General features: G+C 50.8%; 2 protein-coding genes across 2 annotated transcripts, besides 2 other annotated features; one reads left to right on the forward strand and one right to left on the reverse strand.

Annotated features, from left to right (window-relative positions):
• Positions 1 to 5016: 5016 nt before the first annotated feature.
• Positions 5017 to 5733, reverse strand: CYME_CMG080C (hypothetical protein; the record flags this gene model as incomplete). The annotated part of the gene is made up of 1 exon (XM_005535830.1): positions 5017 to 5733. One exon carries the CDS (start codon positions 5731 to 5733, stop codon positions 5017 to 5019), a length of 717 nt encoding a protein of 238 aa, XP_005535887.1.
• Positions 5734 to 5912: 179 nt separating this feature from the next.
• Positions 5913 to 6979: a sequence feature (repetitive element).
• A 10-nt stretch (positions 6980 to 6989) lies between these two features.
• Positions 6990 to 8037: a sequence feature (repetitive element).
• A 47-nt stretch (positions 8038 to 8084) lies between these two features.
• On the forward strand, positions 8085 to 12074 carry CYME_CMG083C (hypothetical protein; the record flags this gene model as incomplete). The annotated part of the gene is made up of 1 exon (XM_005535831.1): positions 8085 to 12074. The coding sequence occupies one exon, from the start codon at positions 8085 to 8087 to the stop codon at positions 12072 to 12074; it is 3990 nt and encodes a 1329-aa protein (XP_005535888.1).
• Between the last annotated feature and the right edge of the window lie 2429 nt (positions 12075 to 14503).

Here is a 14503-nt window from a genome sequence, read left to right on the forward strand (position 1 = left end):
AGCGCGCAGGACGTCATTTTCCTTCAGTCGATGAGACTTCCTTCGTACGAAACGGTCGATGCCTATATGGGTATTCGTGGAGAGGGAGCTCGATTTACGTACGATCGAGCTCGAAGAGAAAGAACTCAGCATCTGCTCAAGCTGCAGTGGACTATTCGGCGGCCTCCTTTTTGCTCGTAGGTATTGGCATGTAAGTCGAGGATCCTGGAGGCTCGTCATCACCGGCTGAAGAAATAAAACGAAAAAATCCTCTTCTTGCCCACCGTCGCGCGAAGAAGTGCAAGCGGAGAAGAAGAAGAGTGGATATAGGCCGGAAAATGCTTTTGCCTGTCAAGACGATGACGAGACTGTTTTGTTAGAGAGGGTGCGAGTTCTGAGAATCTTTGCACAGATGAGTTCATCCAGCGGCAATAAATGCAAGGTGTTCATGAACCGAGACCTAAACGCCGCCATCAATATCAGACAATGTGTGCTGCTGAAGACGAGACTCGAGTAGCTGGTGGAATCTAACTTTGTGCTCAAGCCTTTCAGGCTCGAAGAATTTAGGGAAAAACTAATGCTGGCAGAAAGCGTCCTGTCAAAAAAGCTGGGAAGCGCCAGTGGGTGAGTGTATATTCACCCTACATGATCAGGGACATTTTCTGCATCACAAACAACGTATGTTGAAGCGGTCGGTATACTCAGAGCCATGATTTCTGGAACACCTTAACACACATGCTATGTTAGTTTTGCTTGTTTTCTCACGGCCGGTCGGCTCCAGGAATGTAGTCTTTCCATTAGAGAAAACCTGCGGAGAGAATTCGTGCTGTCTCTGCTAACTTGGGCAAAATGGCTTACATCTACAAGTGAGTCACTCTACAGCCTCCAGACGAATTAACCACCCATATAGCAGTCCTTATCCTAAACAACGCTCGCCCAAAACAGATTGCATGAAACTCCTTCTGCACGACTCTCTCATAATCATTCCACCCCATCCCATATGATCTCCTAGCAATGCTACAAAAGCAGCCAAAAATGTGGAAGGTTTCAGTATCGTTGGTTCTATCGGAGTTGAACAGATTCGGAATGATAAACGGAAAGACGCGCTCAAAACGGAGAGCTTCGAGCTCCGAATAACAAGCACTACCGACTTTGTATTTAAACGCAAACAACAACTATAGTTGCCACGAATGTTCGTCTCCCTCGAAGAGAATTCATTCGCGAGAATAGTAATACTTCTATTTGGGTGCTCAGAGAGGGCAAACCTCTGTCTTTAACGCATCGACACGGGAGCATGACGAATATATCAACCAAAGCCGCAATGTGGTCGTGTGGTCACCTACAGATCGCCAAACGGACATGATCGTTCAGTCCCTAGCCCTTCCTCGAGACACATTTCATGGCTTCTCTTTCGCACATTCTTGTCGTCTGCTCCGAGCCAATGTCGCTTTTCCTCATGTAACAGCTGTAAAGGAGTACCCAGCTCAGATCGACTTTGAGCTGCGTTTTATACGGACCTATTCTCCCCGGTCCGATCCAGACCATGCCGTCTTCTCTACTCTTAAATGCCATATCCATGCTCAAAAATGACAAGCGGACTCATTTGCATCCATGGAACCGATATATGAAGGACGCCGTCATGCATCGTATGGCACCTCTTCGGTGGAAAGCTCGCTCAGCATCTGCTGCATTTACGCTCCGCGCCAGTCCTTCTTCGTCGGGGTTCTGGACGCAAAGCGTTTACGTGTCCACATTCGCCTGAAAATTTTTAATCAAAACTTCGATCGACAAATGATGCTCTAGACATAAGAGACAACACAACGAAGTAGTAGGATAAGGGCTTTGGATACATGCATCTTAGGATACTTAACACGTCGCCGCGCCAGGTCTGCGATCGGAATATCTACAGCGATGGTATCAAAACGTGGCAAACCACTCTCACATACCGAGACCGTATCCGCGTCGGTCTCGAGCTGTTCATGAAGCGCACCGTGTAGCCGTTCTAGCCTCACCTAGCAGGCCGAGACACGGAGGGATCAGCGGAAGGGATCCTTGTGTGTCGATAAAGGCAATCGACGTGCTGGTCCTGGCAGTGGAGGTCGAGATGGCAAGGTGTCGGAAGAGGATGTTGCACAGAGTGCGACAGTCGCATCCGATCGTCCGAGCTCACCGTGTTGTTCTCCACCACAGAAATATGCACGTCGTATTCAAAGAGTTTTCAGCACCTTGATGCACCCCCCTTTGCAACTTCCGGCCCGACGTTTTCCCCGAACAGAGCCTTCCGGAGCAGATCAGGTTCTCTTTCCGAATGCGAGCTATATCGCGTATCCAAGCTTCTATTAGATAAGCCTCTCGTGTGTCAAATCAAGACTCGCCTTATCAGCGTAGACGCTTCCGCCCCGAGCGACATTCTCAGCGAAGTGTGGCTGGTTTCTGCGGGCAAGTGTGGAGAATACGAACACTTTCGCTAAGAGAATAGAGGGTTCGCTCATGTTTTCTGGTTTCCAGACGGGAATGGAGACAATACTAACACAAACAATGTATACTTTCGGAATATCAAACTGCACGTACTTCGTGGGACCTATGTCTGAAACAGTCTGCGAGAATCTTTCTGACCCGTTCAGGATAATTGATGAGAAGAGTGGACAGTGTGTTTGCATCTCAGGCATAAGAGCACGAACGGCCTCACAGTACCTCTGAAGGAAGATAGCGAAGCCAAAGTTCTGAACGGATAGCAGATAAAAGTTTCTGGCTGTTCCTGGGCTCGGGATCATAGAGTCTGTGGTGTTTCGGAGCGGAGGAGCCATACAACCAAAAGTAATGACAGCGTCAGGACCCAGCTCGACGCTCAAGAACACTGTATTGACCTGTGGAAGCCTTGCACGATTTATTCAGAGAGTAAACGATCGCTCAAGTTCCTAATGCGTACGATCCTTGACAGAAATAAATAAAACAATGTTGGGGTCAACGTCCGCTTCCATTGCACCGACGGAGGAAGCGTCCATATACCCATTAGTTCAGTCAGTTTGAAAACGGAAAGAACCGAGAAGTCGCTTCATCTGGTGGTAGGCGATGGCGCTGAATATGCTCTGGTGCGCAAAGCCTGCATTCTGGCTCCTGAAACTAGAGCATTCAGTAAGTGCAGGAACCAAGTCTGTGCGATTCCCGTCGATTATAGAAGGATGACAAACACGCCTTACGAGCGAGATTGCATGCCGAAACTGGAAGGCGAGTTCAACATGAAACAGAGGCGTTTGTATACGATGGTCTACAGGAGGCTGATCGAACATCAGACTGCGAGGAAATCGAGAATGAGGAACCTGCTTTTTGATGATTCCAGCAGCAACAATGCGTACCAGCACATTCTGCAGCGAGCATTGATCGCCTAGATCATTTTCCGGAAATTTCTCCTGCTTCCCGGGCGTTCAGTGGCCTTGTATCGAGCGAACTTTCGAACGATTCGATTAGTACTCAGAGTGAGCATTCCGCTGGAATGTGGAAGACATTAGATCAAGAAGTTCAATAGCAAGGAGAGTGGAAATTTGATGCTCGCCCATGTGAAGGCACAGGTATGGTACGGTACAACAATCTAGCCAGGCTTGGGCGCCAAGCACGAGCGACGGAAACGGCTTTTCCTAGCAATTGATAGAATATAATGGTGTTCTGTTCTTAAATAATACTGAATATTGCATAAACAAGTGCAAAAATATCGAACGCATGCATCTATGCAGCCATGGCACACGATTCGCTGCGAGGCCGGCTGCGGTGCCTCTCGTGAATGGTAAAGGGTCGCTGAATGTAAACCAGGATCTGCAAGTCTTTTTGGTGCGCTTGATCGTCTAAACCACCGGGGGATCAGCAATTTCGAGAGCGATATCGGCTTCCGAGAAGGCGTCCATTTTTCTGTATCAAAACTCCAAAGTCTACCAGCTACCGCCTTAGCTTCTCATTCGAGACATTAGTCTGTTCGCGGCATCATCCGAGTACAAAGTCCTCCAAGAGCGTCCACTGTTACCGTCTACATGGCCGCGCTACCGATCACGCCCGAAGAGAGGACTGCTTTGCCATACGCTTGTCGGCCTGGGGCTTAAGCTCTCGAATACGTCGTAATATTTTCCAGCAAGCTCACGTTGCAGTGCACAGAGACCGCCTCGCATGAACCACTTTTGTACGTTGAATCGAGGGTCTTGACTAGTGTCGACCGTATTACAGCTGTTTGCGGATCATGGAATGTTACCTATTTTGACCTCGAGGTGACTATTTGTGGCAACACCGGTGTCTAGGCATGCGGTAGCGCTCCTCGGGCCGTAGGACGCTTTTACCCTATCTTGTGTTTCGCTTCCATGTCCCATAATGTATAGGCAGAAGCGTTGAACGTTTCACACAGAATACGCAGCCATGCAACGTGTGAAAATTGGAGTCGACTCCTAAGCGTATTGCAGTAGCATGAAGAAACAACAGAAGCTCATGTTAGTTATCTCATTCGAGATAAAGACGGGTTACTGGATTTTGCAGTCATGTAGTTCGCGAAGAGGCTTCAGGATCCTTTTTAAAAGGGACAAGGCACATGCCTCGTCTTGAAATACTGGTTCATGTCCACAACGCGTTTGTCGGCCAACGACCATTTATTATGTGTTTGATCCTCGAAGCGAAACCAATACTGGACTCTGCATAGTCAATGGCAAAGCATTCGCTCTAGTGTCAGATTTCGGTATGAGTAAATCTTTTGCTCCAGGGACCGAAGATACGGTTCCGCACCACATCCCGATACGCTGGTGTAGTGGCCACCTTAAGGGACCACGTGCAATGGTGTGTCCATTGCAGACGTAAAACCTAGAATCTCAGGGACTCGCTCGCGGAGCCGTGCTCCCGCAGTGCATCGTGCAATGTCATGTTGGTCGAAGACAGTATTTTCTGTCTCTCCAATGCTGCTCGAGAAATGAAACCCATCCCTTCTTCGCATGAAGTGCATGTGTGTTGGGTTCTCAGTGAGGTAGGCATTCATCAAGAACCCCCAGCTGATCTAATAAGGAACACTCAGGTGCGCTCTTGGGCCAAGCATGAAGCTATATCGTCCGTTGAAAACTCCCGGCGGTCGTTCGATTCGCAAGCACCTTCCCTTATTCTATAATACGCAGTTGTTGTGTCCTCGTCCACGAATCCAAAAATTACGCTGGATTTTCGTGACCCGGCCTGGCGGTCTGTAGAATGTGTACTCGCGCTGGAGTCTGCGACGTGTCTGTTTTTAACAATACCTTCGATATGGGAGCTCATGCGCAAAGCTTGATCAAGATTGCTCAACTTGAGCATCGCATGCATAGGGACGGCAATCACGACTTCAGGCTCTCTACGAGACGTAATTATCCGTTCTTCAGTGCGAGTCTCCGACTGAGGTGACAGGGCGTTGATCGCTCGGCCAGAAGGCGGCGACCCGACAATGCAGCAACGCACGTGAAAGCAGGCACGTTCACTCCCCAGAATGCACTGCGCAGAGTGTAGCTCCTGGACCATGGAGTCCTCCTCGAACAGAGGCCCTAACAAGCCCGTGGGAAAGGTTGCCGAATCCGAATAAACCACTTCGACATTGGACCAACACCGAAGTTTTGTTAAATCTGCATATACTTGGTAAAGCGCAGCGTACCAGCGCTCTGGAGGCGAGTCCACACAGCTCTTCGCAAGACGAATCGCATCGTGCCCAGCCAGGAAACTGCTCCGGTCTCGTTCCGCAACACTGTCGCTTTCCACCTCTACCATAAAGAAAAGCGCGCTCTCGCAGGTTCGAAATGCCGGACTTTCCAGCCCCAACGATTGACTCGGAAAACGTCCGATTCGATGAACCTGACTGCTTGGAGCCGCACGCACGCACGGACAAAACGCCTTTCAAAAGAAAAATGCTGTCGCCGGCCGTGTACAGGAGTGGCGAATGGTGCGCCCTAGACTAGACATCTCCAACCGACGTGCAGACGCCTCCCAGTGCTTTTGGAGCGGCCACCTACTACTGCTTCCAATTGTTTCTCATATAGTTCGACTTTGAGAGGTTCTCTTACAAAGTTCTCTCTTGTCCATTCTGGAGGACTTTTCTCTAGTACCGCACATCTACTTTTATTGATAGGGGCGTTAAAGTCTCGATTCACAAACTTCATTCGTTTCTTGCCATCACTGGTTGTACTTACTAATGGAAGTAGTCCACGAACTTTCGCCCTCCTTTCCATTTGCTCTTCCGTTAGCGGTCCGTACTTTTTTATATCCTCAGGGCTCTGCTGACACTTTTCCATCTCGACCCTCTGAAGTGCACACCCCAGTTCATGGAGTGTATAGGACGTTCGGAACTCATCTACAGGTATCGTAGCGAAACGCCTTGCGCACTCCTTGTACGTTCTTGTTGACGGAGCTGGCGTAGTCCCTTTTTTGGACGCCCAGCGCCCTGCTCCGTTTGCTACAACGAGCCTCTCACTCTCGTCCTTCTTGAGGGCGCTCAACTCATTGAAAAAGTTCGCGAACGCCCGCTGCTTTTCACAATACAAATTCATTCGCAAACGAGCCCACCGGGGCTTTGTGCATTCTTTCCAAAGGCTCTCGTCATGAGCAGCGTGAATTTTCATAACCTCTCGAAAAGCTTCAATGTCGGCTCCCCGGCTCGTCACATGGCTGATCGCTTCCAAATTCCCTTAACACCTGAATTCGATGTCTCACTTTTCTTCCTTGCATTCATTATACGGGATTCTCGATGGTATCTCGCTCATGAGAGCATCAACAGACTTATGTCTTTCTGACGTAAGTTACCATCAGTACCATCTTCCGCACGCTTGGGTGCTGCGACAGTTATGATATTTGTGTTCCAAGGGTCCACACCAACGACAAAGTCCTTACCCTGCACCTCCTGCATCGCAGGATCCGCACTCTTCTCATCTACATGTTTCGCCTAGCCGTCTACAAGGTTGTACTTCTCCAACTCCTGCGTCGCAGGATCCGCATCCTTCTCATCTACATCCTTCGCCACGGGCGAAGCCGAGGACGGACCAGGAGGCGGGCCCGACAGCGCTGGAGGTGCAGAAGAACGATTTCTCGTTGGCGTGGACTCTGGGAACACAAATATCATAACTGTCGCAGCACCCAAGCGTGCGGAAGATGGTACTGATGGTAACTTACGTCAGAAAGACATAAGTCTGTTGATGCTCTCATGAGCGAGATACCATCGAGAATCCCGTATAATGAATGCAAGGAAGAAAAGTGAGACATCGAATTCAGGTGTTAAGGGAATTTGGAAGCGATCAGCCATGTGACGAGCCGGGGAGCCGACATTGAAGCTTTTCGAGAGGTTATGAAAATTCACGCTGCTCATGACGAGAGCCTTTGGAAAGAATGCACAAAGCCCCGGTGGGCTCGTTTGCGAATGAATTTGTATTGTGAAAAGCAGCGGGCGTTCGCGAACTTTTTCAATGAGTTGAGCGCCCTCAAGAAGGACGAGAGTGAGAGGCTCGTTGTAGCAAACGGAGCAGGGCGCTGGGCGTCCAAAAAAGGGACTACGCCAGCTCCGTCAACAAGAACGTACAAGGAGTGCGCAAGGCGTTTCGCTACGATACCTGTAGATGAGTTCCGAACGTCCTATACACTCCATGAACTGGGGTGTGCACTTCAGAGGGTCGAGATGGAAAAGTGTCAGCAGAGCCCTGAGGATATAAAAAAGTACGGACCGCTAACGGAAGAGCAAATGGAAAGGAGGGCGAAAGTTCGTGGACTACTTCCATTAGTAAGTACAACCAGTGATGGCAAGAAACGAATGAAGTTTGTGAATCGAGACTTTAACGCCCCTATCAATAAAAGTAGATGTGCGGTACTAGAGAAAAGTCCTCCAGAATGGACAAGAGAGAACTTTGTAAGAGAACCTCTCAAAGTCGAACTATATGAGAAACAATTGGAAGCAGTAGTAGGTGGCCGCTCCAAAAGCATTGGGAGGCGTCTGCACGTCGGTTGGAGATGTCTAGTCTAGGGCGCACCATTCGCCACTCCTGTACACGGCCGGCGACAGCATTTTTCTTTTGAAAGGCGTTTGTTTTCGGGGTGTTTCCGGGCTCAACAAGAAACGCTCGTTCCCATTTAGATGCATGTCGTTGCATAAATCGGACTCGAACCAGTTGCTGGTCAGTCTGGTAGTGGAGCACGCGAAACGGGCGACACCACCTCCCGAGGAGAGTGGAATTCTCTTCGACGAGAAGGGTTCGCAAATAAGCGAGCACCATGCTGCACCCGCATTGGAAGGAAGCTCTGCAACGTGGCCTTTTGTGCCCGCAAGGCCTAGAGAAGTTTCGTCGGGAAGCGATAATGCTTGTGAAAACGGCCGCGCTCTCAGAAGATTGCACCGGACGCCTTCACCGGAAGTAACTGGCTCTGGTTCACCGACTAGTCACGCCAACGTAGTCGGAACCTGTTTCGTCACCGGGTTTGTGGTGGAAAAAGACGACTCTGGAACGGACGTAACCGGATGCGGAGAGTCACGTGCGTCCGAGAAAACATCAGGTCGTCCTTTTCGTCGTGAGGTTACAGCTGCAGACTCCAGGCTGAACCTGAGCGGGGAGCACTTGGCCTGTGTGTCGCTTGAGCAGCTTCGCTCTCTACCTTCGCTAGCCGCGCTGAATGAAATATCTCTTGCATCGAATAGTTTACGAAGTGTCGACTTGCGTCCACTTGCTTCCTGCCGCTCGCTGCAGGTCCTGTTACTGAACGATAACTTACTGGAACGCATTGACTTGACGCCATTGGCAAGTTGCTCGCAGCTTGAACGACTCTGGCTGCATAGGAACAAGCTGAAACATATCGATCTGAGTCCGCTGGCCATAAGCGGAAGTGCGTTGAGGTCGCTGTACCTCAGCCGCAACGAACTGCAGGAGATCAGTCTTGCTCCTCTTGAAAAGTGCTCGAAGCTTCGCGCTTTGCAGTTAGAGGGCAACCCAAACCTCAAAGAAATAGACGTCACCCCACTGTTTGCGTGTAGAGAGTTGAGCAGTTTCGAAGCCCCCCCTCAGGCTCGGCTTATAGTTCGTGAACTGGCCGCACTGGAAGTGCAGCGCCGCAGTTATCAACAAGATTGCAACTCACTGGCCAATGTAGAGTCCAGTGAGAGCGCTCGCACCGCTGCGATCATGCCGAGCAAACTTGTGTTACCAAAGGTATTCCGCCGCAGAGGTATTGTCTTACACTGGATCAGAGAGGCATTGCCTGACGCGAACTTGAGGGATTTAACTGGGCAACGATCTTTGAAAGAGAACAGTGTGAATGCGGAGCTGCAGGATGCCGAACGCGGCGAGGGAATTCAGACGAACGCTTCTATGAATATAATTGCACCTGCATCCGAGGAAGCACTCTCGTCCGTGGCCGAGTTGCAAACGGGCCCCACGGCATCGAGGAACTTGGAGTCAGTGCAAGAGGACAAAACGCCTCTTTGCGCTCTGATTGTCGGGATGACCACGCATCGCCGAATATCAACTTGTCGGTTACTTGAGCAGTCGGGGACGTTGAGGGTCCTCCAATCTCCTTCAGCCGCAGCTGCACTGGATGCTTACATCAGCGCACCAGACGGGATTGACTTGATTCTGATGGAACCTGCTGAATATGAGGTCTTTTCCGAACAAGCGCAGGCAGCCTCCATTGAGATCAGCGTGCCGGTGGTGGCGGTTGGTCCTCCGGAGTTTGAACGCTCTGGCGTTTTTCGGCGGTGTATTGCCATAGGTGCAAGGGGTTTCATATCTTTTCCGTTGGATAATCGTGATGCACAGGCCTTGACGGAGGTTGCCCGCAGCTTTCGCGCATCTCGCCAAACTTCTGCTTCGCAGGTTTTGAAGGAATCCAGTGTATCCGAGTTGCTTTTGCCTACACAAGAGGTTCGAGCGGATTCGACAAGTGTTAGCCGCGATCTCTCGCCGATGAGCATGACGAACGGAAGCGATGCATCCAAGTATGGGGCAGGTATAGAGCCTGACTCCAAATGGGTCCCGTCCTGGTGGCAAAACTCCGATTCCATTCGCAAGGAAGGAAACTCCAGTCCGGCAGCCGTTTCCGACCGGATGGACACGTTTCTTTCGAAATCGGAAGGTGTCGAGGATATAGCAGAGGAGTCTTCTACGTACCGTTTTATCCAGCGCGCTGGAATTGGACACCTCCGCTCGGGGAGTCCTATATGCCGCAGTGGTTCCGAGAGCTCGCAATTTGCTTGTGAAAGAGCTGAATGGGCCAGAGTTGAGGCTATTTTCGCGCATCGAGATAAGCGACCGAGTCGAGAGCCTTGCTTCCAACTGCAGTTCATGCAACATTGCTCGAATCCTGCCACGCTTTTGATACCGACCGATGGTTACCATTCTGCTGGCCTGGAGAGATTTGCTGATATCGCAGCAGTCTGTCGACTACCAAAAACCAGTGCTACTGTGCTGTTTCTACGTGTGCTTTCCCACCAGGATAAGCTCGCTAACAGCGGTACAAGCTCGATATCCAATGCTTTAACGCGATCAGCGAGCGAGTCGGTGTCTTCGAATTGCTGGTTGCGAAACATCCATGTAGATGCCTTTTATCACTTTTACCGTTGCAAGCTCGCACCGATCCGATCACCGCTTGAGCGCTTCTATAATGTAATTGCATCTTCATGGCCTGGAAGTGACATACACGATTCATCTTCGTCCCTGTATGCGGAAGGAAAAATACGCAGACTGAAAGAATCCAGGGCAAGGTACGTTTCGAGATACACAATAACCCTTTTGATTCAGGAGCTGGTTTATCGGAAGCTTTGTGTCGGGAGAAACGCTTCTGGCGTTGCAGTCCCGTATCATGCAGCGAAAGCAAATCAGGGACAGATGAGATCTGCCCGGTATTCGTATCAGGGGAAGAGCTTTCTGTCTTCGTCAATCAATCAGAGCGGAAGCGCATCAGCGATGGAGTCCGCACACTTCTCCAGCAAGAACGGAGAAGCTGCGAGGAATGCTTTCCTTGCCTTTCGGGATGAGGTTTGTGAGGTTCTCCTTACCGCCTCCGTCGCAAGTGCATGTGTCTGGTTTCATCTAGGTGGCGGAAATCGAAACTATGTTCCGCTATCGATTCTGCGAAAGGTGCGCTTTGCTGAGGCAATCTTCGCGGCTGAACGCGGCATCATTGTGGATAGTTTGATGGAAATGCTTACCGGGAATGGCATCGCGCTGGTTGCCCAGAAGGAGCTCGAGACCGTCTGGAACTATAACGCACGCACTGGGACTGCAACATCGGAGCAACTAGCGTCGCGAGATGCTCCGAGCTTTGAATGCTCGATTCCTTCTGTCTCTGGATTGTCTTCCTCGTTCCCAGAACAGCAAAGCGACGGCGCTGTCACGCAGGCGCCTTCAGGGGCTACCGAGTCCAGGGAGCAGATAGCGGGTGCAATACGTTCTTCATTTCTTCCGGACACATTTGAGTTTTCGAAATGGTGCAGAAAATTCTGTATTTCGCGAGAGGCTGCCGTATCCTACTTCCTGGATCGGGGTTCGCTCGTTCCCAAGGCAGTAGAGCAAGTGTTGAATCGTTTCCGTGGATTATCGCTCGTACAGAAACCCGCGTCCAGTGAGCACAGCGCTGCAACGCCTCAGCTCCAGGACGAGAAGACGGTTCCCGAGGATCAGAATCTGGCACCGTTCAGCAAGTTAGGAAACGCTTCCGTAGGTGACTCTCTCAGTCCGTCGGCTTTCGTGCACCTCTTCCTGGCGTTGTGTGATCCTGGCAACGAGAAAGCACTGCACATCTTTTTTGATATTATGGATCTCGACATGGATGGGTTTATCTCAGCGGCAGATGTTGCGTACTTTTATCGAGAAAAATGCGAGATCGCGTTTCGAGAGGGCCTAGTGCTCGCGTCTGCAAATAATCTATGGGCGCAGTTGGTAGATATGTGCAGAACGTCGGCAAATGATCCCAAACTTGAATCCAAGGGCATTACACTGAAAATGCTTCGGGATATCGGAGAGAGGCGTCGCTCCAGTTTCATTCGCAATGTGCTTTTCAAGGACGATGGCATGGCACTGGTAGATATTCAACAGACTTTGCGGTTGGAAAACAGTCTCGCGCTCCTGAGCCAACCGTAGGTAGATGAACGACGAGTGCGTCAGGTTGACTTCAGGGTTTGACAATCTTGTACTGTCGCATTGGAACGACTGCGTTCTCCTGGTGCTGGACAATGGAACTCAGCTGTACATGAAGGACACCGCATATTTCGTAATCGCGCTCGCATCGAGCTCGCTGCAGTTGCATGCTCTTTTCGGACGATTAACGGCCATGCACGGCTGCGAACATGATTATGCAGTTCGCGTCGGCGTCGCTTCTAGAGGTGTACGCCCAAAGATCCGTTCCAGTGCGCAGAAATCTCTTATGTCTGCTCTGAGCGAAGCTCGCATCGGCACTTACGGAGCTGCTTCTGTTCCCAAAGAGACCAAATGGAAGTCTCAAGCATTTCCGCAGGCGGACACCAATAGTGCTTCCGTAGCTGAACGAGCTATCGCCCGCGCAAGTGCACCTTGCAAATGGATGGCGCGCTCCTGTGAACGCACTGGAGCCGGCTTGACACCCATGCCAGAATAGCGTGGAATGTGTCCACTTTGCAAAACTCGGACGTACACGCTGCACCCATGTCAGAATAACATGGAGCAGCTCCTCCAATACGGGCGCACGCGCCTCAAGTGGGTCCATTCCCATTGTCATGAACACCAGCCTCGCGTCCTTGTTCTCCAACTGTTTCTTTTTCTCTCTCTTATCTCGGGCTGTAAATATGCTAGTCTCACGTTCATTCAAGCTACATTGTGACCTTGCTAAGGATTATGATGGGTGCATAAATGCTCCGATTTCGTGATTGCCGTCTGATTTCAACGCATTTCATGCATCGATGGAAGTTGAGATCTAGGCATCGCTTGCAATATTCATCTCCTCTGTATACAGCCTAGGTGCGCATTTCGCAACAATGACAGTTGGATGAGATGAGGTGTCCCCATATGTCCATCACGCCTGCCTCTTCTCCGCAGGCCGATCCAAGCCGTATGAACACGTGCTTGATCACTGAATACATGCTCTTGACGAACACAGAAGGCTTCCCACGAGCTCACCTCCATGTCGACGCCCCGTGCCGTAAAATATGAATATGGGCTTCTTCTGGGCGGTCACCCCAGCGAGTACTCTGGATGCTGCATATGCAACGGTAAGCAATTCGATTTGATGAATGATTTGGAGAACGCGATGCGGTCCATGATGAAACACGCAGTCTACGAAAAATCTGGACTGGAGATCAACTCGAGGAATCTGGAGCCGGCTACGCTCCCTACTTGGAAGCTGGGGACACACTCTCTACTGGCAGCAATCGCTGCATTGGCTAAAGTCTGAAACCAAGGCCTCTTGCTTACGAAATAAACCGGACGGGAGCCCCTGGGCACATGTCGTGTAAGCGGTGCCATGCTGTTGCCGAATGCCGTATCGTCGAGAGCCACAAATGTGAGAAGATTCATCCTTCGACCGGAACTGGTTCTTTGACGTGGAAAGTTCAGTGATCATTCGGCATGAGCCTGTGATCAGATCTTTAGGAGACGGCGTCGAGTTTTTCCCCAGCACTCCAGCGGACGAATCACCGCGCCTACGAGTTCGCGTGAAACAGAAAGATCGAAAACTTGAGGAATTCGTGATTGGAACACGTTGCACGTTGGAAAACGAGAAGATTGGAGGCTTGTACGTGTGAACTGGATGTCGGTATCGCGTATTTTTTGGAACTCTAGTTTGAGGACGTCGCAAATCTCCCTTACGATGAATACGTCAGGAATTACAGGAGCAGAGCGTCGAAGGAGCCACGTCCAAAACGCAACCGAGACTCGTACAACTGCGCATGAATCCATAAGCTCTCATTGCTGCACTTCGGATGCCTAGGCTGTCTAGCCAAAAAGCTTTCGAAAAAATTCGCAACGCGGGAACAGAGCGAGCAACTTAGTGTTCATTTTACTCTAAGACGTGTCTAGGCAGCAACATGGGGCATCGAGTGATGCGGTACACAGTACTGGCGCTCGCCTCAACGCACTCGAGTATAATCGATGCTCACTAGGAATTGCCAGTCCCCAGTTACAGGGACGGGATTGCTGAACCACCAACGCATTCGCATTTGCTGTGTCCAGGCTGGCAACGAGTTCAGAGCCGCGCCCCTCATGAGCAGCCGCCTCTGGGGCTCGTGTCAGACATTGACGGGCCGCTGCTGACATAGGAAACCGTTCTGGAGCCCGACGCTGTCGTGCGCGAGCACCTAGCCACCCTGGCGGCTGTGATGCGCAACTGCTAACTCCTGCAAGAAAGATTCCACGAACTGGACGTGTCAGATGAGCCAATGAGCCGAGCGCCCCCGCTGTTGCAGGTGTCGAGCGAAGACCTGCGTTGGAAGGCGGCAGCGCTTTTCTAAACGACCACAAAGGAGGCGCTCGAAGCTGAGGCTATGTCCTAGTCGCCGAGTTCCGCCAGCGCTGCGTTCATCGCAGTGTGGTAACCTATG

This window comes from Cyanidioschyzon merolae, chromosome 7, assembly GCF_000091205.1.
Source record: "Cyanidioschyzon merolae strain 10D DNA, chromosome 7, complete genome".
NCBI classification, from domain to species: Eukaryota; Rhodophyta; class Bangiophyceae; order Cyanidiales; family Cyanidiaceae; genus Cyanidioschyzon; species Cyanidioschyzon merolae.